The 27,501-nt window shown below is 40.8% G+C and overlaps 1 protein-coding gene across 9 annotated transcripts in view; it reads right to left on the bottom strand.

The window, feature by feature from the left end:
- The window catches only part of AFF3 (ALF transcription elongation factor 3), a 628,609-nt gene that overhangs the window by 164,643 nt on the left and 436,465 nt on the right, over window positions 1-27,501 (bottom strand). For 6 of the 9 annotated variants that reach the window (XM_060412422.1, XM_042246414.2, XM_042246415.2 and 3 more), the window contains 2 exons: window positions 25,786-25,837; window positions 6,063-6,116 (listed from right to left, as the gene is read on the bottom strand). In XM_060412422.1, the coding sequence (XP_060268405.1) occupies window positions 6,063-6,116; window positions 25,786-25,837 (106 nt within the window). The remainder of the gene's footprint in view (window positions 1-6,062; window positions 6,117-25,785; window positions 25,838-27,501) is intronic. The other 3 variants (XM_042246416.2, XM_042246417.2, XM_060412424.1) reach the window with 1 other exon arrangement.

Raw genomic sequence — 27,501 nt, 5'->3', positions numbered from 1 at the left:
GTTGTAATTTTTCTTTCTATGTATATTATAAATTTCTTTTGAAATTTCCTTTTTGACCTATGGGTCATTTAGAAGGGTGCTGTTTAATTTCCAAGTGTTTGGAAATTTTCCTGTTGTCTTTCCACGACTGACTTTCAGTTTGACTGTTATGGTGAGAGAACACACTATGATTTCAATTCTTTTAAATTTGTTAAGGATTTTTTTTATGTACCATAATAAGGCTTATCTTCATGGATGTTCCACGGGAGACTGTGTGTCCTCCTGTTGTTGGGTGAAATGTTCTATCAATATCCATTAGATCCTGTTGTTTGATGGTTTGGTTCAGTTCATCTATATCCTGTCTAGCAGTCTATTAATTGCTTAAAGGAGGGTTAAATCCTTAACTATAATTGTGGATTTGTCTGTCTATCTTTTCAATTCTATCAATTTTTGCTTCATGTATTTTGAAGTTGTTATTTCTCCATACACATTTCCAGTTGGTGTATCTTCTTAGTGGGTTGACCCTTTTATCTTTATGTAATTTCCCTATTTGTCCCTAGTAATTTTATTTGCTATAAAATCTACTTTTTAATATTAATATAGCCACTCTTGATTTTTTAAATTAATTTTTACATGATGTATTTTCTGATATTTTTACTTTCAACCTACCTATGTCATTATGTTTGATGTGAGTCTCCTGTGGACAGTAAATAGTTGGGTCATTAAAAAAATCAACTCTACCAATCTCTACTATTTAGTTTCTGTATTTAGACCACTCACATCTAATGTGATTACTGATAATGTTACGGCACAATTCTGCCATATTGTCCACTGTACACTGCTTTTTCCTTTTGCTTCCTATTCCTCTTTTTTTCTCTTCATATGGCTTACTAGTACATTTCTCAGATCATTTTGATTTATTCATAGTGTTTTTTCTAATATGGTACTTTGTATAGTTTCCTTAGGGGTTGCTTTAGGTAGTGCCATACACACAGATAACTTATCAGTCTACCGGTATCCACTCTGAAGTATAGAAATTATACCTCCATTTTAAGTCCCTTTATCCTACAGTTTACCCTGGGACCAGCATACAGCTTTAGCAGTCTGGGTCCAAAATACGAGGCCCTGTCATTCCTGAACTTGAGGTGTGATCTTGAGGTCTCAAGCCATTCCTGTACCAATAACATCTGTATAGGCACTGGGCTTGCAGTTTAAAGAAATATAAGAATATAACCATCCACTATAGCTCAGATCTCAGATGTATGATAAAAGCTCTAGGCAGATGGTCAGAATCAAAATATAGTATCATACCTGTGGCTATAATTGGGTAAAATAAAGTACTGGTCTCAGAAGTTGTGGACCCCACCATGAACAGCCACTCCACTTTTAGGATCTGTTTTTACGCTAAGTCGCTTCAGTTGTGTCCGACTCTATGAGACGCCATGGACTGCCACCTTAAAACCAACAAGCGACTAATCATGTTTCTTGCCCTTTATTGCTTTTCGAGCCCCTAAATCATCCAGTTAGTAGAACAAAGTACACGGTTCTAGATCATGGAATGTATTACGTTCCCAGGTCAGTGTGCTAATCCCTGGCTAAGTCACATTTTGGCATGATCAGAAATGTACTCTAGATAAATTAATCATATAGTTGGAATGAAGAAACTGGTAGCAGGAAGATCAGGCTTCTATAGAAGGCCGGGAACAAAGCAGGGAAGGCCTGAACAAAGGTATGGCTACAGAGACGTAAAGGTTTAGAATTATTATACTCAGGAGAAGCTACGGGGTTAGAACGTGAAAGGATACAGCAAGTGACTGGGTTCTGGAGCTAAGGAAGGAGATAGAGCCCATGGTTTTGACTCTGGGTGGCAGCACTAATGAAAGAGAAAGATCTGGGGGTGGGGTGGAATGGAGAGGAATGTGAGGTTCTGAACACGTAAGAGTTTGAGGTCTTGGTGACTGGCTGGAAAGACTGGTTAGGAGCTCGAGGAAGACATGAGAGTTAGGGATCTTGGTGTGGGAGGCTCCTGGACAGACGTGAGAGTAAAAGATGTGGGGATGGATGACATCACCATTAGGAGGCTGCTGAGAAAAAGAAACAGATCAAAGATTGAGCGTTGGTAAGAACAGCAACAACAACAAACCAAATCGAGCGAGGGCAGCTGGACAGCAAAGAGTAGATGGTTCAAAGCAGGCACGAGCTACAGGTCATAGACTGCAAAGATGTCAGGAAAGTTAGGGGCTGGGAAAGGGCCACTGGTCCGGCCCAGGACAAAGAGGTCATGCTGGCACACAAGTCCAGATGCCAGAAACCAGATGCAGAGGACAGGAAGTCAGAAAGGAGGGCCCATGGGAGGTCTAAGGATGGGAGAGAAAGGACAAGCATGAGAGCCCGGCAGTCACAACGTCTGATGGGTGTGGCTATTTGGTCTGGTTTGGGAAAATACCAGAATGTTGCAGGCTGGGAGAAAGAATACCTAAGGAAAGGATGAACCGGGCCTGTGGAAGGACAGAGGGAGGAGACCAGGTCAGGGAATTGGAAGGGAAATGGGTCAGGAGGAAGCAGAGAGGCGCAAAGCTAGGGGGCAATTTCAGGTGGAGACAAACCAAGTACAGGACACTGCCCCAAAGCCTCTGAACGCATGATCACTTTTCTTTTTAACCTACAATGCTTCCCTTGTTGAAATTTGTGTGATTCCGTTGGGGCCTAGGGGGTTTCCAAATCTGACTAATCAGCAACATTAATTGGGAAACTTAAAAGATACAGATTCCTAGGCCTAAACCCAGCCCCAATGAATAACAATTTCTGGTGGAGGGGGCCTAGGAATCTGCACTGTAAAGCCTCCTCAGTGATTCCTATGGTGATCTGGGTTTGAGACCTCCAAGTATGTTTTAAACCAAAGATGTGTATCAGAATGACAGGGGTAAGCACTAAGTCCTCAGAGCACAGCTACTGACATTTCCAGAAGCTCCCCAGGAGATCTGGTGTGCACCCTGGTTAAGAACCACAGTGAGGAGACGGGACTGAAAAAGCAACCTGGTCAGGAAGGATACTGAAGTCACCATACAGACTGTTTCTCTGTTGCTGACATCACCTGACAATTTCCTCTGGACATTTTTCCTATCAAAACAGCGCCTACTCCCAGCCTGGCTGCTGCAGGTGGACCGATGTGATTCCTTGCGACTTGTCAGCGCATTTCCGAGGCAGCCAGGCCGGTGGGGAGGTCAGCTCTGCCCGCTGGGGAGAGACTGGCTTTGGAACTGTTTTTGCAGCTTCTTTAAGGGAAAGCATATAGAATAACATTGCTCTTTCTCTGAACTAACCACACACGGAACCTTATGAAAGAAACAGTAAGATGCAGAACAGAGACAAGGTGGGAGAAAAAGCCACATTTCACTAGTTCGAGAGAAAATCTGATCAAGTAGATTCAGAATTAATTTGGTCTGAAAATTCCCTGCTCTCTTCTGCTGATATTTTTTTTAAAGCAGCAGCAACAATACAAAAACTACAAAAATGAGAGCCTGACACATACTTGTCTGGCTTTGACAGAGGCTGCAAGCCCAGCCCTTTTCATACCTCCCAGAGAAACATTTTCTTTTATCCAAAATGGTGGTGTGATCCAGTCCCTGCTCCAACAGCCCCAATGCCTCATCTGTTGGAGTCTTTTAAGTTTACGGCACAGACGGAAGCTGTCAGTTTCTCTCTCTTTTTATAGGACATTCACATTTGCATTCTCAACAGACAGTACACGCCTCAAAGGCCATATTCCCCCCAACATAATAATCCTACGCTTGAAATATGAACAAGATAATAGCAGCATGAAAATATTCTTACCCCGATGAAGGCTGGCTCCAGCTGTGGCTTAGTAAGTCAAAAACTAGTAAACTTGCTTGTAATAACATCCTAAAAATTCCAAAGGTTATTTTCCCTCATCCACAGTTAAAAAGCCATCTCCTACAGAACAGTGTCATGCCTGTGACGTGTCCAGGATTAAGGCAAGAGAGTTCTTGGTTATAGTAATTTGTCTGGTTAGAGATTAAAGAAAAAAAAAACAAAAACTTGACTTGAGCTGTCAGTTAATATTTTCACTTAACAACAACAACAAAAAAGCCATTTTCATGCTTCACAGCAGAACTGTGTGATTTTTAAACAGGTAAATTCTCCTCCGTGTCTGGCATCTGATAGTTTTTTTGCATGTCAGCGTAAGCAAGCAAGCAAAACACGACCGATGAAGTTTCAAATGCATCTTAGTTACATAAACGGAAGTTAGCTTTCTTTGATATAGAATTACCGAAGCATCTCACTGAAAAAGCAAAATCCTCCTTGCAATTAATAAAGAATTGGGGTATTCTAACCAAGCTGAAAACTAAGAACCTTCAAATTCCAAGTGTTTCCATTCCTGGATGAGCTTTGGTATTCACATGTTAATAGGATGCCTGCTTTTTTTTTTTTTTCCCTTCTTCTTTTGGCCAATGTTCAGGCCAAAGAGTCTGTGAAACAGACTTTTTCCATCTTATGACCTGCTTTAGAATTTCTTTCTTGCAAAATGTTAGTTATTTTGCTTGGCAGATTGCCTGAACACATTCTTATTTTCTCTCTCTCCTACTACTTTACCTCTCTCCTGTCTCTCTTCTCTCCCATCTTTCCCCTCTTTTTCTTCTATTCTTTGATAAATTATATATTTAAATTAGAGTTCACTTGGACCTACAGTCTATGTGTGACTTGGCAGGGTTGCTAGAGTTAGCAAATAAAAATACATAATCCCCAGTGAAATCTGAATTTCAGGTAAAAAAATATGCCTCCCACCCGGTTTTTTTTTTTAAGTGTAAATATGTCTCAAATGGGGCTTTCCTGATAGCTCAGCTGGTAGAAAATCTGCCTGCATTGCTGGAGACCCTGGTTCGATTCCTGGGTCGGGAAGGTACTCTGGAGAAGGGATAGGCTATCGACTCCAGTATTCTTGGGCTTCCCTGGTGGCTCAGATGGTAAAGAATCTGCTGCAATGCAGGAGACCTGGGTTCAGTCTCTAAGTTGGGAGGATCCGCTGGAGGAGGGAATGGCAATCCACTGCAGTATTCTTGCCTGGAGAATCCCCATGGACAGAGGAGCCTGGTGGGCTACAGTCCATGGGGTCACAAAGAGTCGGACACGACTGAGCGGCTAAGCACGTGGTACACATGTCTCAAATACTGCATGAGACATACACTCATAAACTATCCTTTATTCAGCTGATACTCAAAGGGAACTGGGTGTCTTGTATTTTATCTGGCAATCCTAGTTTAGAGGTTAAACAGAGGGACGAGAAACAACAAAGACTTCCATTGACAACTCCTGGCAGAAGAGGCATTTCCACTCCTGTCCTTCTGAATGTCTCTGGTCTAGGGATAGCATTCTCCATGGCATTGCTTCAGTTTATTTTTGATCAACCAGCGTGAATGAAAGATCCACAGAGGGTACCACATCCTGATACTGAAGGAGTCCACTCAGAGTTCCAGGGCTGACCCACTATCCCCTGAATCCAGAACCTGTGAACTGGTCCCTCAGGCAACATGCGGTCTTAGTCCAAGCAACAGATACCATACAAATACTTGAGTTTTAATGGCTCACTTTTCTTTCAAATTTGAACCTTGAATTTAATGCTTTCAAAGGCACTGAATTCTGCTGTTCTGACTCTAAGGCTGTACAGCATGATTGGTAATGGTATGATTAAAAAAAGAAGAAGAATTCAAATGTACTTCAAAATATAATGAAATGATCACCTCTTGGACATTCTCAAGGGAAGATAAAAATAATGATATGCTACAGACATTTAAAGATAAGATAAACACCTTAATTATGCTAATTCTTAATTCAAGTGTATTCTCCAACATCTAAGTACTCCCAGGGGGATAACACAATTTAGAAGTGCTGTTCTGCAGTTTACAGACACAGTCATGTTTAGTATCTGGAAATAATCTGCAGTCTAATAGCAGAAATGAAGGCTGTAGCGAAGTGCAGTTGAAAGCATGGGCTCAGGCGGCACAATGAGTTGAAATCCCAGCTCTGTCACACAATAGCTGTGTGACTCTGGGCAAATTACTCACCCTCTCAGTGCATCATTTCCCTTAGCTGTAAACGGGGATAACCATCCCAGAGAGCTGTGAGAATAATACGAGTAAAATCTTAGAACAGTGCCTAGCACACAGTAAATGCTCAGTAAATTGAAGGGGTGAAAGTCATACGACCTAGCCGAAACTGTCCGCAGGAAAAACAAAACTCACAAAATTAAGAGACTACCTCCATTTTCACAAGTGACTCATGAGAAAAAAAGATTTTTTGTTTTTGTTTTTGTGGTCAGATGGATAACATCTATTTTTTCAAAATTAAAAATAAAGATAGTTTATGTATTTACGCATTAAAAATCCTCTGTTTTTAGAGTAATCTGCTTCTGAAAGTAGCATCACCCTGTTTCTAGAAGTAAGGCCGTAGGGTCATGAGTTCTCCCCAAATACTGGTTGTTTTTCTCGTCTCACCCTGCTTATTCATTCTCCTTACTTGCCAAAACTCCGAAAGCAAATGAATAATACTCTCTCCCCCATCCCTACAATCCAATTAATCTCACTCAATCCTCTCAATTTAGTGTTAAACAGACTTTCAAATGAAACAGTCCCCGGTCGCCGGGTTTCCCGCCATCTGGTGACGCAGAGCTTCATTTGTTTGTGTTTGGAAGCAGCTGCTGAGCCCCGCAGCGCTTAGGTCTACAGTGCAGCCCATGTTTCTGCAGGCTGAGGCGGTGTCAAAGAAAAGGTGCTTTCAAGTCCAGCGCTTGTAGGGGACTTTCCTTGCTGGGACACGCTACGTATGTGAGCTCTCTGAGCCTGGGTTCTTTATCTATAAAAAGGGAGATTCTGATGCTGTCGATGTTTTCGAGGTGCTGTGAGGATTCAAAGAACTGACTCACCTACAGGGTGATCCTGTGTTCAGTTTATGCCAGCTGTCCCTGCATCACTGTTATATTTTGTACAACCCTCCGAGTTTAGGAGGCATTAGCACACAGTCTGGTCTACAGTTAGAATTCAGTATTTGTAACCTCTTCGTCATGATACATATAACCCCACGGTACTATTTGAAAGGGATGCTTTATATCCCACAGAGCCATCATTTTTAAAGCAGGAATGACCTTCTTCACACAGAAGGATGAGCGCATGTGTGTGAATGTTTTGTCACCTGTCCATTATTCCTACAGTCCCTGTCCCTTCCTGTGTGTGTGTGTGTGTCTGTGTGTGCACGCTCAGTTGTACCTGACTCTTTACGACCCTATGGACTGCAGCCCGCCAGGCTCCTCTGTCCATGGGATTTCCCAGGCAAGAATACTGGAGTGGGCTGCCGTTTCCTCCTCCAGGAGATCTTCCCGACCCAGGGACTGAACCTGTGTCTCTTTCATCTCCCACGCCGACAGGTGGATTCTTTACCACTAGCGCCACCTGGGAAAACTGTTCAGTCATTTAAGAAGCTCAAAGTGGAGATGGAATTCTCTGTGGCAGAAACTTGAGGCTTAAATACTTTACATGCTTCAGGGGGATCACGTGAACACTGCGTTACCAAGACACACTCTGCCAACAGCAGAAGGCCCTTTGAGGTGAGCAGGTGGGCCAGGGCTGGGGAACTGTCCTTTGATTTCTGCCAGCTTCTTAGACTGCCAGCTGAATTCCAGACTCCAGCCCCTGCTCCTTCCAAGACCTCCATCACTGTGCGGAAACACCACCTTGACTCATGGCCTGTAACCAGGCTTCCTCCTGACTCCTCCCGCAAGCCTCCTCCCGGGCTCTGTGGGCTACAGCTCTCTAAACTTTATGGTGGGAGAGCAGAGGATCAGGGCTTTTAGGGAGATGCCAGCCTTTTGCTCAGAAACAGGCTTTCTTCCTTCCTATCCTACTTCATGAGCTCTCTGCGGCAGACCTAAAGCAGTGCCTCCAACATGGATCTCAGGTCTGTCACTGCCAGCTTGCGAGATCTCACTCGCTGAGACCTTGCCTTTCCCGTCTGTAATATGAGATGCAGTAATGCCACCGGACTGTGGTGAGATGGAAATCAGACAATGTGTCTGGCAGAGTGCTTGGCACAAACTAGACATTGAATGCCTGAGGAGTATGCATTTTGGTACCAGGCTGCCTGAGAAGGGACCAGCATTAGAGAGAGGCATGGGAGTGCAAAGAGAATCTGTGATCTGGGGGTGGGAGGGATGGGGGAAACTCAGTTTGTAAATATACAAACTCTGCATTTTGCAGATTTACATTTAATTAAAATCCACAGAAAAGAAAGAGCAAATCAAGCTAATAGTATTTCTGAAAGAAGATGTACGAAATACACAGCGGATGCATTCAAACCAGCCTCCCTGTTACCCTGCATTCATTCACTTACTCACACTAATAATCTTTTACTGAATGAGTATTATGCTCTAAATGCTGGGCCAGGCTTCAACACAAGAATGTGAAGCAGCTTTACGAAAGAAAACATTTGGATGAAGCATAATCAGTCTGTTAATGTCAGGCAATATTTATTGATTACGTACTGCCATCAATACATATGGTAATATTTATTGATTTACCGCAGTCTCCCTTGGCCAGAGTGACTCAGAAAAATATTGCCATCTGCTACAACCACACTGAATACAGAGGAGCTCCAGTTTACTAATGAATGTCTCTTTGGACTGAAAGAGCTCATTGCAAAGGTGCCAAGCTCACTTCCACAGACTGTCCACCTTAATCATCAAGTGAGAGGAGTGGTTGCTTCTCTGGCCGAGTTAGAGGTTGGTGCAAAATAACCCTTCCTGTTCAGCAGTCACTCCAAATACATGTTCCGCGAGGCTGTGAATGGGTCCTGGAATTTTCCGAGTTGTCACTCCCTTGAGTCAAAGCTTTCTTTGGCTCTAATATAATGCCTTGGGTTCTCTGAGGGGAGTCCTGCAGAACTGCCTATAAACTAGCCTGTCGGGCAGGGTGGGCCAGAGAGAGGCCGTGCAGCAGACAGACTCCTTGGAGGCAGATCTTTAGACAAGACCTGGTTTCCTCGCCTATAAAATGGGAAGGAAGAACTTCCTCTCCAGGCTGTGAGGAGGCTGGAAGAGGTCAACCTCATCAGTGACCAAGCCTGGGCCACAAACGTGGCAGGGCCCCTGCACGTCATTTCCTTTTCTTCCCTCCCTTCCTTGGCACAAGTTATTAATAATATCTCGTTTGTTGGTCAGTAACCTTTACTATGTCTTGTGAACCTGGGTTGACAAAAATGAATTTGTGTGGTTTGACTTGCACTAAAAAAAAAAAAATACTAAGAATAGAAAATATCAGTGTCATGGCAGGTAATGTTTTGTGACACTTTCGTTTGAAACATACACTCTCACAGGATGTGCTGTGTGGCTGACTGAGTAGGTTATATTCGAAAATTTGAGATGTGTATGTACTCCAAAGAATGAAAGCAGGAGGGGATATTTGTACACTCATGTTCATAGCAGTGTAATTCACAACAGCTAAAAGGGTAGGTGTACTTTAAACGATTATTGATGGATAACTGGATAAATAAGTGTCTATACACATGATGGAATATTATTCAGTTTTAAAGGGAAAGAAAATGCCTTTTTAAAGAGGAAGGAAATTCTGACACATGGTATAACATGGATGAACCTTGAAGACATTATGCAAAGTGAAATAAGTCAGACATGAAAGGACAAATACTGTCTGATTCCACTTCTATGAGGTCCCTAGAGTAGTCAAAATTATAGAGACAGCAAGTGGAGTAGTGGGAAGAGGAAACAGAGAGATATTGGCTATGGCAATTTATTAACTTGGTATTAATGAGAACAGAATTTCAGTTTGGGAAGATGAAGACCTCTGGGAATACTTGGTGGTGATGGTAGCCACAGAAATGTGAATGTACTAAATGCTTCTGGATTGTATGCTTCAAGATGCTTAAAGTGGTAAAGTTTATGTTATGTGTATTTTATCACAATTAAATTACATACCCTTTAAATTACAAAAAAATTTAAAAAGCTTGAGATACCCTGACCTAGCTGACACCTTGAGAGATATGCTTGGATGGAATCCAGCTATAGAGAAAACAGAAAGCATGAGTCCAGGGGAACTGAACAGGAGATGGGATCGGACTTCCTAGTTTGGTCAAAGAATTTTCTTTTATGATCTCTGGGACAATGGGCCTTTCCGTCTGGTGTATGGATATGGAAGTTAAGGTTTGCAGCCTTGTTCTGGGATGGCATAAGTTCCAATCTACATTTCTGGATTCATTTAGTATTTTAACCTGAGAGTACAATTAACACAAAGTGAAAGTGTTAGTCACTCAGTCATGTCTGAGTCTTTGCCACCCCATGGAGCCCACCTGGCTCCTCTGTCCATGGATTTCTCCAGGCAAGAATACTGGAGTGGTTAGCCAGTCCCGTCTCTTCCTGACATCCTCTGGGGTCACAAAGAGTTGGGCAAGATTGAATGACTAACAACCAGCACAGAGTGACATCTAATTTCCTCCTCAGGTGAAACAACTTCCTGCCCTCTCCTCCCTTTCAGCAACGTTGCCCATTCCCGGTTGGACCAGTTGGTTCCTGAAGGCTGGGTCAAAGTCTTCCCTCCATATCCACTGGACACACCACACCTCTCGAAGGCCTTCAATCTCATTGCATCTACATAAGGAGGGAGTCCGAGGAGCCCGAAAGAGCCTTCCATGGTTATTTTTTATTCTGTGATTAAGAGTTGGAGAAACGGGATCTGGCCACTTTTCTCTAGACAAAGGGCCTATACTAGATTTCTCATTTTCCTAGCAGACAGGATCCTGGCAAATGACTTAAACAGATACGGAAAGGCAGTCTCTCGGGAAGGTACCTCACGGGCTAAAAGAACAGTCACAGTTCATCATTTTAGACACCAATTGCTATGGCCAAAATAAATATCAGGAAGGTTTCAGATTTCTCTAAAAAGAAAATAACCTCTTTTGGTAACAGTTCTAAAATCGACTTTGATCTCTCAAATTCCAAAACCTATTACATGATTAGTTTCTATAATCTTATTATTAAAAGCACATGCATAAGTGAGAGATTTCTTTATATGTTTAGCACATAACTGTTCCTTTGTATATTTTCCCTCCATATTTAACATTTTCTAAGGTAATTCTACAATGGGCATAAGATATGTTTAATAAATAACTATGGGCTGTGTCCCCTCTCCCAAACTTATATGTTGAAATCCTCATTTATTAATTAATCCTTAATGTTAGGTATTAGGAGGCAGGCCTTTGGGAGGCATGAGGTCATGAAGATAGCATCAGCGCAAATGGGATTAATGCCTCCTTACAAGAAGAGACACGGCAGAGTTCGCTTCCTGTCTCTCCATTCTTTGCAGTGTGAAGACACGGCAAGAAGATAGCCGCCTGCAAGCCAGGAAGTTTTGGTTTTGGCACTGAGCCGGCCGGCAACTTGATCCTAGATTTGCTAGCCTCCAAAGCTATGAGAAATAACTTTCTGCTGTTTATATGCCACTGAGTCTATGGTGGTTTGCTATACAGTAGCCTGAAATGATGGAGTTGATATAAACTCATTGATATAACATGGATCACCTTTCACCTTTATAAATGACTCACAGGCACACATCAGACACCTGGAAAGGAGCTTTGGACATCATTTAGACCCACTTTGTTCCCCCAGTCAGTGATATCCAAGTCTTCCAAGATGTTTAAGATCAGCAGCGGTGGAGGTGAATTCTCCAGCCACCTCTGGGGACAGGTAAAGCCATGAACTGCTTGCCTCTGGTCCTACAGTCTGGAGGCCGGGAGAAGAGCACTTCCGGCTGACATCTCTGGAGAAAACTGACCACTCAGCCTTTTTCTTCACAGCCCCAGCTTCACGAGAACTTTGTAAACTTCCTGCTGCTGTCCAGTCACTAAGTCATATCAAACGTTTTGCAACACCATGGACTGCTTTCCTGTCCTTTGCTATCTCCCAGAAATTAACAGTGATACATCTAACCATCTCATCCTCTGTCACCCTGCTGCTGCTTTTGCCTTCAATCTTTCCCAGCACCAGGGTCTTTTCCAGTGAGTCTTTGCATCAGGTGGCCAAAGTAGTAGACATTCAGCATCAGTCCTTCCAGGGGATATTCAGGGTTGATTTCCTTTAGGATTGACTGGTTTCATCTTGCTGTCCAAGGGACTCTCAAGAGTCTTTGTAAACTTAACCCCTTCTAATGGTGTTATCTTTTTAAAAGGAGAGATGAAAATTCTCATTAAGCTCTGATCTGTACCAACTGCAGAGACAGGGTTGCTTTCCCTCTTCCTCTCTTTTCACTTTCTCTCTATGTCACATTTTATTACTGTTAAATAGTAATAATAAGAATTTACTGAGTGCCTACTAGGTTCTCCTGGATTCCCTTACCCTACTGCTCTCCACCCGGGTGCCCTTTCCCAATAAGATCTCTTGCTTTGTCAGCACATGTGTCTCCTCAGACAATTCATTTCCGAGTGTTAGACAAGAGCCCGGTTTCAGGCCCTGGAAGGGGTCCCTCTTCCTGCAACAAATGGCGACTCTGGCGGAGACTCTTCTTCGCTGAGACTGACATCCTGACCACTCGGGGTACTCAGGGGCCAGCTTGCCTGCCAATGGACCAGACCCAGCAGCCGCAACTGGGACCCTTTTGTCCCTGGTCTTCTCCTGACGCGGACAACTGGCCAGAGTGCCCCGACCAGTAAGGAACAAGAGACTTTATTGACCTCTCTCCTCTTCCCTCTCTCTTTCCTCTCCTTAACCCTTCCTATCCTTCCCTGTTTTTCTAGTCCCCCGGTCCTGGATGCAGGAATCTGGTCGAAGGGCCCTCAGCCTGAGCTGAGGATTAGAGACTGATCACCTCCTCTTGGCAGAGAACTCGAATTCTGCTTCTGGTCTGGGCTGATTTATGGTAGGGCTGAGTTCCAGTCCTCCCTTTTCTAGAGGCCCAGGGAAAAGTCCCATAACGCCTGGGTATCTGTAGGTGGCAGGAGACATCTGTAAGGCCACCCCTTTCGCCCCCGTCTCCCGCCTCCTCCCCCTTCTTCTTTCAACCTGGCTTCCTTGCCTCCCTTGAAATCTTCGATGTTAGTACTTGGATCTGAAGTTCTGTGTCCCTATAGGAAGTTTTCTGAGAGACTGTATTCTTGTATTTAAGGGATTCCCTGGTGGTGCAGAGGTTAAAGCGTCTGCCTGCAATGTGGGAGACCTGGGTTCGATCCCTGGGTCGGGAAGATCCCCTGGAGAAGGAAATGGCAACCCACTCCAGTATTCTTGCCTGGAGAATCCCATGGACAAAGGAGCTTGTGGGCTACAGTCCACGGGTCGCAAAGAGTTGGACACGACTGAGCGACTTCAGTTTCTACTAGGTAATGGGCCCTTACCATATATTCCAACTACTGTATTAACTTTGGAGAAAGAAGGTTTTGTGGGTTGCTCTAGTTCAGTTTGAGCTCATAATAGTTTCCCAGTCTTTTATTGTACAGTGTGCATGCCGGGCAGACCACTTCCTTCCACTACATTTTGTTATTTCTTTTTTGTAGAAATTTAACTGTTTGTGTTTAATCCAGTTTCCTTAATTTATGAAGGTCATTTTGAATCCTCATTTATTCTTTAAAGTTATCGCTATTTTGTTCAAATGCAGATGGGTGCTGCCTTAGGAGTTTTCTACAAGCCTATGCTTTCGACCTCAGACTTGAGCATTGGTTGGCCAGTGGTGGGCAAATCTGGATTAAGCAACACAGTGACCCTGCCAAATTGCAGTCTTCCCTGTGTCTGGGAGATCTCCATTTGCTCCTTATTCCTAGAACTTTTCTAGTAAAGATGTAAAATCTAAAAGGATTTCTGTCTGCCTTAGTCACTTGCTCTAAAAGGTCATCACCATAGTCAAGGTCATGGAGGTTTTTTTTTTTTTTTTTCCTTTTCTTTTGGCTGTGCCATGCAGCGTGCGGGATCTTAGTTCCCTGACCAGGGATCAAACCCATGTCCTCTGCACTGGGAGCATGGTGAAGTCTTAACCACTGGACCGTCAGGGAAGTCCCCATGTAGGTTTCCTTCTGTGCGATCTTCCAGGAGTTTTACGGTGCTGTGTTTTACACTTAGGTCTGCGATCCATTGTGGGTTAATTTTAGTGAGGAGTGTAAGGCTGTGTCTGGATTCATTTTTTGAATATGTGGATATACAGCGTTCCGCCACCATTTGTTGAAAAGACCATCTGTGTCCATCGGATTGTCTTTAATTGCTTTTCTGAGACTGGCTGACTATATTTAGGTGGGTCTGTTTCTGGGCTCTCTATTGTGTTCCATCATTACTTAGCTACTTTTTTGCTAAGTACTGTAGCTTTATAGTAAGCCTTGAAGCTGGGTAGTTTGGCCCTCCAACTTTGTTCTTCTTTCTTCTTGTATTGGCTATTTGACGTCTTCACCTTTTCCCTTACAGACTTTAGAATCAGTTTGTTGATATCCACAAAATAACTTGCTGGAATTTTCATTCAGATTGCACTGGATCTAAAGATGATGTTGGGGAATTTGTTAACTTTTTATTAGAAATATTCCATTATGTTTCCATAATGAATACATTGGAAAGTATTCCAGTATTCCAATATGCCAGAATTGTTTATCCATTTAGCAGTTGATGTATATTGGGGTTGTTTCCAGTTTCTGACTATCAAGAGTAAAACCACTAATAAAATTCTTGTACTAACCTTTTAATGACATATGTTTTTCATTTTTCCCATGTTAATAATTACAGATGGAACTGTGTGCCTAATTGCTGGGGAATGCAATAAATGCGTGTATAAGAAACAGTTTTTTTAAATGGTTATGTGATTTTTACACTCACAACAGTAATACACAAGAGTTTCAGTTGCTTCATAACCCATGATTGTTTGGTGGTGTTGGTCTTTTCAGTCTTAATCATTCTAGTGGGTATATAGTAGTATTTCATTGTGGCTTTAATTTGCATTTCCCTGAAGATGAATATTATCAGTAAAATGAATGTTTTCAGTTCCTTATTGGCCACTTATATATCTTCTTTTGTTTTGTTCAAGGCTTTGCCCATTTAAAAATATCTGTGTTTTCATCATTTTGTTATTGAATTGTCAGAATTCCTTATATATTCTGGACACAAAGTATTTGTCAGGTATATGTACTGTAAATATATTCTCCCAGTTTGGGTCTTGTCTTGTCATTTCAATGACCATAGATTTAGAATTTTGATGAAGTCCAATTCATCAGGGCTTTCTTTTCTCTGGTTTTGTGGTTTCTGTAAGAAATCATTGTAGGGTATAAAGAAATTGTCCTATGCTTTCTTTTAGAAGCTTTGCAGTTTTGGCTTTGTTGAGGTCTGTGATCCATCTCCATTGTGTCTGGCGTGAGATTCATATGTTTCCCCAGTAGCTGCTCAAGCACCATTTGTTGAAGACTTGGCTTTCCCCACTCAACAGCTTAATGTCTTTATCAAAAATCAGGTGACCATATATTTGTGGGTCTATTTCCAGATTCTATTTTATCTGTTTTATGTCAGTGCCACACTATCTTAATTACTTTAGTTTTACAGTAAGCCTTGAAATCAGGTACTGTACGGCCTCCAAATTTGCTCTTCTTCAACACTGTTTTGGCTACCAAGGTCCCTTGCTTGTCTATAAAATTTGCAAGGCAACTTGTCATTTTCTATCAGTGTCCTACTGACCTTTGATTAACATTACGTCACAGTTATATAAGAACTGACATATTAACATTCAATTAGCCTTCCAATTTCGGAGAAGGCAATGGCACCCCACTCCAGTACTCTTACCTGGAATATCCTATGGATGGAGGAGCCTGGTAGGCTGCAGTCCATGGGGTCGCTAAGAGTCGGACACAATTGAGCGACTTCACTTTCACGCATTGGAGAAGGAAATGGCAACCTACTCCAGTGTTCTTGCCTGGAGAATCCCATGGATGGGGAGCCTGGTGGGCTGCCGTCTATGGGGTCGCACAGAGTCAGACACAACTGAAGCGACTTAGCCGCAGCAGCAGCAGCCTTCCAATTTATGAACGTCTCTCCGTCTAAGTCTAAAATTTCTCTCCTCAAGGTTTAATGTCTTTTGCTATGTTTATTCAGCATTTTATGTCATTGTAAACAGGGTGGCTTTTATTTCATTTTGCAACTGCTCACTGTTTATTGCTATTAGAAACACAGTTGAGTTTTGTAAACTGACCCTGCTGAATTCATTTCCTGGTTCTAGCAGCATGTGTGCTAACTTGCTTCTGTTGTGTCCAACTCTTTGGGCTCTGTAGACGGTAGCCCACAGGCTCCTTTGTCCATGGGATTCTCCAGGCAAGAATACTGGAGTGGGTTGCCGCGCTCTCCTCCAGGAGATCTTCCTGACCCAGGGATTGAACCTGTGCCTTTTATGTCTCCTGCATTTGGCAGGGGGGTTCCTTACCACTGGCACCACCTGGAAAGCCCTAGTAGTTGTATTTCTTAGGATTTTCTCTATAAGCAATCATTCATACAGATTTTTCCAAAAGATTTTTCAATCTTTATGTCTATTATTTCCTTTTCTTGCCTTATTGCACTGACTAGAACTTCAGAGAAGGGGATGACAGAGGATGAGATGGTTGGATGGCATCACCGACACAATGGACATGGGTTTGGGTGGACTCCGGGAGTTGGTGATGAACAGGGAGGCCTGGCGTGCTGCGGTGCATGGGGTTGCAAAGAGTCGGACACAACTGAGCGACTGAACTGAACTGAACTGAGAACTTTCAGTGCAATGCTAAATAGAGAAGATAATGCAGACATTAATGCTATGTTCTTGATCTCAGGAGGAAAGTGTTTGGTATTTCACCATTAAATATGATGTTAGCAGGAGGTGTGGGGGCAGATTCCCTTTGTCAGATAAAGTAAGATCTCTTCTTGTCCTAGTTTGCTGAGAGTTTTAAAAGTCATAGATGGGTGCTGAATCATGTCAAATGCCTTTCCTTCATTGATTTAGAGGATCATATGGTTTTCTCCATTATTTTATTAATATGGTAGATTATATTGATTATGTTTTCTAATGTTAAGTCAACTATTCATTCCTATGATAAACCCTATTTGGTTATAATGAATCATATCCTTGTGTATCATTGGATCATATATACTAATGGTTTGTTAAGACGTTTAAGTTTTTAATGTTTATAAGAAATATTGGGTGATAACTTTCTTATTGGTGATAACTTTCTTTCTTACAATCCTATGCCATATTTTGGTATCAAGGTTACACTGACTTTATAACAATAAATTCAGTAGTTTTTCTCCCTCTCCTATTTTCTGAAGGAGTTTGTGTGAGACTAGTAGATCATTTTTGTGTTTCATTGGTAGAAATACTTCTTACTTAAGTTTTGATGGAATTTGCCAGTGAAACCATCTGGCTCTGGAGGAATTTTCTTTGTGGAAAAGTTTTGAATACAAATTCAAATTTCTTTAATAGTAATAGGGTCATTCAGATATTCTATTTTTTTCTCATGGCAGTTATGATAACTTACATTTTCTGAGGAAACTATTTCATCTAAGCTGTCAAATTAATTAGCAGAAATTAATTCATAATATCCAGTTATTACTGTTTAAATTTCTGTAGGATATGCAGTTATGATGACTTTTTCTTTGCTGACGTTGGTAATTTAGATTTTTCCTCTTTTCTTCCTTGATTAGTTCCGTCAGTGTTTTGCTAATTATACTGAATTTTTAAAAGAAACAAATTTTGGCTTTCTTAATTTTTTTCTATTGTTTTACAATTTCTACCCCTATTATTATATGTATTTCTTCCTAATTATTTCGGTTTACTCTATTCTTCCTTTTCTAGCCTCTTAAAGTGGAAACATAAATTACAGTCGTTCACCTCTGTTCTCTTCTCATCTAGCCATGGAAAGTTATGTATTTGTTTCTGCTGTGCATATTGTTTTAGTGGATCCAATAAAAGCTCATAAATTGTACATGCATTTTCATTCAGTTAAAATTATTTTCTACTTTCCTTTTTGATTATTCTATTTAGGAATGCGATTTAACTTTTAAATATTAGAGGTTTCCTGGAATTCCATTGCTATTGACTTATAATGGAATCATGCTGTGATCATAGAACATATTCTTTAAGATTTTAATCCTATAGAATTTACTGATATGCCTTTTACTGTGCACAATAAGGTCTATCTTGGTGAGCGAATCATGTGCTTAATTACATTATATCTTACACTTTTTGGGTAGCGTTTTATAAATTTCAGTTAGGACAAGGTGGTTGTTGATATTCAAATCTTCTATGTGCTTCCTAATATTTTGCTTGATTTTTTTAATCGATTAGTGAAGAAAGGGATTTAAAAGATTTCTATTGTTGTCTCAGTTTTCGTTTCACATATTTTGATGATCTATTAGCAAACACACACATATTGTGACTGTTATGGTTTCTTCATTAACTAACCTTTTTAGAAAGAGAGAATCTTCTTTTTACCTCTTCTAATACTTTCCATCTAGAACTCTATTTGGTAGTTTAATAGTATCACCCTAGCTTTCTTATACTTACTATTTACAGTCTACCTTTCCCTCTTTTGGCTTCAACCTGCTATTTTTTGTACTTAAACTGTATATCTTAAAGACAGTAGGCAGTCTTTTCAGTCTAACCTATTTCGGTATTCTATTTTAATGCCTCCAATGGCATTTATGCTCTTTTGGATATTTTTAGTGTTTTGCTAGGTATTTCACCATGCATCCTTAACTTACTGCCAGCCTACCTGCATTTAATACTATTATATATCACTTCACATAAAATGTAAGAATCTTGTAGTCATGCAATTCCACTTACCCTCTCTTATCCTTTGAGGTATTTTATCATGTATTTTATATTTGCATACATCATAAATTCCATAAAACAGTATCTTATTTTTAGCATTAAATAATCTTTTATATTTACACATATTTTTTCATGTCCTGTAAATACTTCCTTCATGTAGGTTTGAACTTCCACCTGATATTATTACCCTTCAGTCTGACAAATTTCCTTTATCATTTATTGTAGTGCAAGCCTCCTGGAGACAAATTCTCTCAGATTATATAACATCAAAAATAACTTTATTTCACTTTATTTTGAAGGATATTTTAGCTAGATTTATAATTCTAACTTGACATTTATTTATCTTCTTCTTTTTTTTTTTTTTTGTCTTTCAGCACTTTAATGATGTCTTTGCTTGTATTCCAGCCTCTGTACTCTGTGGTAGGAATCTTCTGGTTAATTGCATCACTGATACCTTAAACATAATATGTTATTTTTCTCTACCAATGTTTAAGATTTTCAAGATCTCTTTAATTTAGGTTTCAGCAATTTTACTATAATCTTTTAAGGTGTGGTTTTACTTTTCTTTATCCTGTTTAGGATTTGCTGGGAGAAGGAAATGGCAACCCACTCCAGTGTTCTTGCCTAGAGAATCCTGTGGACAGAGGAGCCCGGTAGGTTGCTGTCCATAGGGCCGCACAGAGTCAGACATGCTGAAGCGACTTAGCATGCATACATGCATTGGAGAAGGAAATGGCAACCCACTCCAGTGTTCTTGCCTGGAGAATCCCAGGGACAGAGGAGCCTGGTGGGCTGCCGTCTATGGGGTCGCACAGAGTGGGACACGACGGAAGCGACTTAGCAGCAGCAGCACGATTTGTTGAGCTTCATGTAAGTTAATGTTTTCAGCCAGTTTAGGAAGGTTTCAGCTATTAGTTCTTCAAATGTTTTTTCTGATCTACTTCTCTGTCCTCTCCTCTGGGACCCCAATTACATGTATATTATACTGCTTGACACTGTCCTACAATTCACTGAGGTTCTGCTCATTGTTTTTAATCTTCATTCTCATTGTTCTTCATATTAGATAATGCTTACTGATCTGAAGTTTATTCCCCCGTTATTTCATCATTTTCATTTTTCACTTAAGATTATCCAATGACATTTTCATTTTAAACATGTTACTTTTCAGTTGCAGAATTTTTATTTGGTTTGTCTGAATCATTTTCATTTCCCTGCTGAGAGGCCTCTTCTTTTGCTTACTATGACCATGTTTTTGTTTCTGTTCTTGAACACATTTTATTTTTTTACATTATTTTATTTTATTTTTTTAATTTTTATTTTTACTTTATTTTACTTTTACAATACTGTATTGGTTTTGCCATACATTGACATGAAGCCACCACGGGGGTACATGCGTTCCCAAACATGAACCCCCTTCCCACTTCCCTCCCCGTAACATCGCTCTGGGTCATCCCCGCGCACCAGCCCCAAGCATCCTGTATCCTGCATTGGACATAGACTGGCGATTCGTTTCTTACATGATAGTATACATGTTTCAATGCCATTCTCCCAAATCATCCCACCCTCTCCCTCTCCCTCTGATTCCAAAAGTCCGCTCTACACATCTGTGTCTCTTTCACTGTCTCGCATACAGGGTCATCATTGCCATCTTTCTAAATTCCATATATATGCGTTAGTATACTGTATTGATGTTTTTCTTTCTGGCTTACTTCACTCTGTATAATCGGCTCCAGTTTCATCCATCTCATTAGAACTGATTCAAATGTATTCTTTTTAATGGCTGAGTAATACTCCATTGTTTATATGTACCACAGCTTTCTTATCCATTCATCTGCCGATGGACATCTTGAACATATTTTAATATCTACTTTAAAGTCATTGTCTGAAAATCCCAACATTTAGGTTACTTTTTTTCTTGATTATGGATAACAATTTCCTATTCCTACACATATTCTTTAATTTTGGGTTAGGCAATAAATATTTTGCATGGTATGTTATAGAGGCTTTAGATTCTGTTTTATACCTTTAGAGTATTAATATTTTTGTTCTTTCAGACAAATCACTAGCTGAACTTGTAAATACTGAGGATTACATTTTGTTATGATCTACTTTGGTTTTGCTCTTAAGTTTCAGGGTGAATCTTTATTCTTAAAGGAAAGGCCTTTCTGAGGTTTCAGGCAAAAACCCAAGTATTTGTAATGATTTACATTAGATTCCCTATAACTTGGGTGAGATTCAAATTCCATACTGTATAGGCAGTCGTAGGCAGTAGATGTTGACATCTCTGCTCAGCTCTTCAGTGGTTCAGTTATTGTTTTCCACTGGGCTCACTGGCCTTTCCCCGCACATATGCAGTTTAGAAGTCATTCAAGCATGACAGGGAATTTTAATACAGAAGTGGAACTCTCTTCTGTATGACTGCCTTCTCTCTGGAATTTCCTCCCTTAAATCCCAGCCACCCTGGCAGCCTTGAATTCCATCTTCAGACACTTCAAGATTATATGATTATGGCCTTGAATCGCAGTTGTTCTTTGTGGAATGTGGAGTGCCCTCAGAGGAGAAGCTGCGTAACTGTAGATCTCATGCATTCCAGTTTCTTTCTTTCAAGGGTCAAACTGCCAACATTTTCTGCCTTTTCTTGATCAGACTCTAGCGTCTTCAAATTCTAAGTTTTGTTTTTTTAAGAATATTTCATCTGGAGTTTTCAATAGTTATCAGCAGGAGAGTTAATCCAACATAAGCTTCTCTATCGCTGAGAACACTGGCATTCTATCACAAAAATTTTAATTTGTGTGTGTGCTAAGAATAAACTGTAAAAAGATCTAAAAAACTCTCATCTTTATGAATACTCGGAAAACCATTCAATAATATATCCTGAAGGGATCCTCAGGTGTTATCCCGACTACTCTGTCCTATAAGGCAGTCCCTATACAGTGACGTATCATGTGTTATGATGAACCTCCTGCTCTTACTTACTTGTTTCAGGAGGTAATGTTTACTGAAGTAATGTTAATTACCAATGTTTCAGTAATGACTCCATACAAGTACGTACTGCAAAATGGTCATCACAGTAAGTCTAGTTGACATCTATTACCTCACAGAGTTACACTTTTTTGTGTGTGTGATGAGTGCTTTTAAGATTTAGTCTTAGCAACTTGCATATATTTAATATAGGATTATTAACTATAGTCACCATGATTTACGTTACATTCCCAGGGCTTTTTTTATTTTATAGCTAGAAGTTTGTATGTTTTGACCACCTTCACCCATTTTGTCCACTGCCCACCCCCAGCCTCTGGAGGCTACTAATCTGTTCTTGGTATCTATGAGCACTCTCTCTCTCTCTCTTTTTTAAAGATTCTACATCAAGTGAGGTTATATGGTATTCGTCTTTCTGTTGGACTTATTTCACTTAGCATGATGCCCTCGAGGTCCATCTGTGTTGTCACAAGTAGCAGGATATCCCTCTGTTTAAAGCTGAATAATATTCCATTGTGTACATAGGCCACATTTTGTTTCTCCATTCATCTGTCAGTGAACACTTAGGTTGCTTCCATGTCTTGGCCATCACAAATAATGCTAATCTCCAGCTAGGTTGGTAAAGAATCTGCCTGCAATGCAGGAGACCTGGGTTCGATTCCTGGGTCAGGAAGATCCCCTGGAGAAGGAAATGGCAGCCCACTCCAGTATGCTTGCCTGGAGAATCCCATGGACAGAGGAGTCTGGTGGTGTACATACAGTCCACGGGGTTATAAGAGTCAGATATGACTTCGCAACTAAACCGCCTCGCTTTTAAAAGAGGCCAGTGAGGAAAGATGCTTCCTTGGAAAATGAGCTGTATGGAGACTCAATTTTATACTACGATTTAAATCCATAAAATGCCTTTAAATAACTCACAGTTCATGGAACTCTACAGACAAAGGGATGTAGAGACATCTTGAAGTTGACATTTTCCCACCAAACCACAAATGCGGAACATGTATCTTTCCCAGTGCCTGTGTGTATGTTAGTGACAGTTTCCTTTGCGCTGCTTCACCCCTTCATTTCCCACGGAGTTCATAATTTTGGTCTGCTTTATCAGGTTATCTCGGGCTTCCCTGGTGGCTCAGACGGTAAAGAATCTCCCTGTAATGCAGGAGACCTGGGTTCAATCCCTGGGTCGGGAAGATCCCCTGAAGGAGGGGATGGCAACTCACTCTAGTGTTCTTGCCTAGAAAATTCCATGAACAGAGGAGCCTGGTGGGAGTCACACAGGGTCAGACATGACTAAAGTGACTTAGCGGATTTCTCAGCTTGTTCCAGCTTCTGGCATCTGTACACTCTGATTCTGCTGAACTGGCTTCTGAATCATTATGATTATCCTGACCCTTAATGTTGAGTATCCTCTCAAAATCCACATGCTGAAGTCCTAACTTCTAGTACTCCAGAAGGTGATTTTATGTGGAGACAGGGTCTTCACCAGGGTAATGACGTTAAAATGAAATCATTAGGGTGGGCCAAAATCCAACATAACTAGTATTTTTATAAAAAGGGGCAATATGGGCACAGAGACGTGCATAGGAGGAAGATGATGTGGAAAAACACAGAGAGATGTTTATCCACAGAACAATGAACAAGACCTAGAAAAAGATCCTTCCTTCATAGTAGAAACAAACCCTAATGATAATATTGGGTTTCTAGCTTCCAGAACTTAGATAATAAATTTCTCTTGTTCACGGGACTCAGTTTGTGCTACGTTGTTACAGAGGCCCTAGCAAACTAATAAGCTTACCATTTAACAAATAAATAGATTCCCATTTTTCTACTTGGTTTGACTTATGACTTTGTTTTGTCTCCTAAGATCCACTCACCCCCTCATCATGGTAAATGGCCAAAAAAGCAAAATATCCTAAGATTTGTGTTCTAGTTTTATCACTCAAATTGAATGACTTTTCTGATCCTTAGATTCCTTATATGAAAAATAAGGATACTATCCCTGCCCTACTTATCTGTCTGTATAGATAAAGCTCAGATAGGGTATCACATAGAGACGGTAAATCTCTACCCGAGTCTAAGGCAGCCTGAGTTCCTGCTCTTTATTTGTAATAAGCTATTCCTCTTGCCTAATCATGACAGAACCACTGCTAGAGGGCTCTGTGAGAGGATCAAGCTCAGAAGTCTCCACTTTTAATACAGGTCCAGCCTCAGACTTTATTTCTGCTATTTCTAGTTCAAGAGGCAGGATGTGAGCAGATGAGTAGGGAACGGCTTTGTTCAGGAATGTGGGGTCACGCTTCAAGCTTTCACTATTCACAAATCTCTGGAGGGTTTAAAAGTAATTTCTCAGACAACATATTGATTTTGTTAAGGTAATGAGTTATAGAAACTAAGACTTTTCAGAAATGTATAAGGGAAGGAGAGCTTTAGTGGCACATGAAACTGTATTAACAAAATTTGAGTCTATCGAACGTGATTTTTCTTTTTCGGTTGTTCTGTGAGGTTTGTGGGATCTTAGTTGCCCAACCAGGAGCTGAACCTGGGCTCTGGGCGGTGAAAGTATGGAGTCTTAACCACTGGACAGCCAGGGAATTCCCACTGTACGTGATTTTAAATTTGAAAAAATTAAACGTAGGATGCTAGCTGCTTTCTAACATATTTTGTATGTATCTTTGTCTGCTTTTAAAATGATTTTCTTGAAAAATGGTTGCTTCTATAATAATTAATACTTTTATAAAATTAATTATAAAAATAAAACTTACTCTCAAATAGTTTACATTTTAGTTGCATAAATTTTTATCTAGTCTCAAACGTTGCTCAAAAGAACCAAATTTTTAAAAGTGACTTTACCCTTTTCAGTTCTCTAGAATGCCTCCAGATGGCATTAAAACCCTTTTCTTATTTTATATAGTAAAAAATTTAAAAATTAGTACTATTTTAATAATTAAAAACCAGACACATTCATTATATCATTAGAAATCATGATAATAGAACCACTTATAACTTTTAGAATATCTTATATCTTAGGATATAACTTTAGGATATATCTTAAGAAAAACCAGCAAATAGTCACAATCTTTATGAAATAAATAGTCATCCTATGCAAGCCAAAGACTCTTCCTAGACTGAGAAACACATCTTGGACAAATACACTCAATAATGTTATATCACAAGCTGTCATTTCTGATGGCTAGAAAGCACTTTAAATGCTTAGTAAGAAAAGCACTGGTCCAAATATAGATATATTCACAAAACTGTCTTATAATAAGAAATCACATTTAACTCCTCAGAAATGATTAAAAAATAATGATTTTTAAGAAAAAAAAAAACTTGTTACTAATTCCTATTCAGCCAAAATAATTTGTTAGCTCGTGAGTTATGTAAACTTTGGCACATAAATTTGGCATCAAATTAATCATCCAAACATTTTTTTGATTGCTTGAGTATTGAGAGGAGAAAGACGAAATGTGGAATGTGTTTTAAAAGAGCCCTTTCTTATCTCTTTACAACTGCGTTTGTTAACTCAAAAACATGAATAATCTTTCATGGTCCAGAGATGTCTATAACTATATTTCACATAATTCAGAGGTGAGGTTGCAAAGGGCAGGCTTTAAAATGACACAGGGACTTTCCAGGTGTGTAGGACAGACGATCTCCCAGTATGTGAGAAACATTTTCCAATTATTTATGACAGTGATAGACGTTGCTGAGCAAGTTCCAAAAGCTCTCCTCCCTCCCTCCGCCCCATAATACCATCAGATCTCATTACATCTATCTATACATTATAAAGAGGAGCCTTGTGTTTTCAAGATTGCTCTTACTGGGCTAAAGCACTAGAAAAACCTCAAAATGCAACTGCATCCAAAAGCATGTAAGCAGGCATTATCATGAGAAAGAGAACCACAGACTTCCTTCCATTATTATTATTACTATAACAAGATATTTGCGCTATTTTGTATTATAAGTGTATTAAAGAACTCGGGATAGAAACAGGAAAGAGACTTACGATGTATTCGATGTGCCATTGTCGGGACTCTCTGGCTCGGCATCACCTTTCTCTTAAAAAAGGAAGCAGAAAAAAAAAATACCTTGTGAGTGTTACAGCCTTTAAGATTTAAGAGAGATTCAATATTAACAATCATTCAAAATGTGCAGCAGGAGGCTTTTAAAACATCTTTTTATTGTCCAAGAACTGGATTTGCAAAATAGTTTCTTCTCTGTAATACAATTGCCGGGCATGGATCTATGAATAGGTACGAAGGAGCTGTTTGCAAACAACCAGAGGCTCAGAGTGGAGACCCTGCCTAAAGATAAATATCTTATAGATGGAACCTGTTTTCTTCCCCTTCATTTTACAGAAAATTTAAGGAAATAAACCCCATTAGCATTCTAGATACAAGGCACTTTGATGCTTTCTGCCATGTGTATGCTCAGTCACTTCAATTGTGTTCAACTCTTCGTGACCCTATGGCTCCTCCGTCCGTGGGATTCTCCAGACAAGAATACTGGAGTGGGTTGCCATGACCCCCTCCGGGGGATCTTCCTAAACCAGGGATTAAACCTCAGTCTCTTATATCTCCTGCACAGGCAGGTGGGTTCTGTACCACCAGCGCCACGTGGGACGGTGGTGCCTAGCTTGGGTTTAGCCCTGCTGCTGCTGCTGCTAAGTCGCTTCAGTAGTGTCCAACTGTGCGACCCCATAGATGGCCTCCTACCAGGCTTCTCTGTCCCTGGGATTCTCCAGGCAAGAACACTGGAGTGGGTTGCCATTTCCCTCTCCAACGCATGAAAGTGAAAAGTGAAAGTGAAGTCACTCAGTCGTGTCCGACTCTTAGCGACCTCATGGACTGCAGCCTACCAGGCTCCTCCGTCCACAGGATTTTCCAGGCAAGAGTACTGGAGTGGGGTGCCATTGCCTTCTTCAGTGTTTAGCCCTAACACAAGCTAAACCAGGTGGGCAGCATCAGAGCTTGGACAAGAGGATTGTACACAACACTGAGGCTGCACCTCAGCTTACAAGATCCCTAAGAATGATACTCCACAGAGAGCCCTGGCAGCAGATTCTGGGGTCACCCTGTTAGCACAGAATAAGATGCAAATCAGAAATTCTTCCTGACCACCTGAGAGGCTAGTTAAGCAACGTTTCTGCCGTATGTGGTCAAGAATTGGATGGGTCCATTTTTTGGAGTTTTAAAGGGCAAATTCCTCTCACAGTAGATAAAATTCTTAGATCCTCAACCACTGATGGTTTGAAACTATACATCCTCGTATTACAAGATGCTTCTTTTTATTTCCTTGAGGCTAGGAGATAGAAGAAGGGCCACCTGGGAGGTGGCTCAGTGGTAAAGAATCCACCTGCTAAGCAGGAGACATGGATTCGATACTGGGCTTAAGAAGATCCCCTGGAGCAGAAAACGGCAACCCACTCCAGTATTCTTGCCTGGTAAATTTCACGGACAGAGGAACCTGGTGGGCTACAGCCCATGGGGTCAGAGTTGGACACAACTCAGCAACTAAGCAGCAACAGAGGAGACAGGAGGGTCGTGACTGCCACGTGAGCTAGCTCTGGTTATGCCGGCTATGCAGTGCTAATAGTTTAACAAACCCCAGAGAAGACTATGAGTTGCAAGGGATGGGACTGAAGGTGGCAACTTGCTTCACTTTGCTATTTCAAGTCAGGCCTGGAGACCTCGTAGAATCCCTCAGTCTATCATTAAGGGCC

This window comes from Ovis aries, chromosome 3, assembly GCF_016772045.2.
Source record: "Ovis aries strain OAR_USU_Benz2616 breed Rambouillet chromosome 3, ARS-UI_Ramb_v3.0, whole genome shotgun sequence".
Lineage (NCBI taxonomy): Eukaryota > Metazoa > Chordata > Mammalia > Artiodactyla > Bovidae > Ovis > Ovis aries.
Note: the sequence above shows the minus strand (reverse complement) of the source record. Positions and strands in the feature narration are given on the sequence as shown.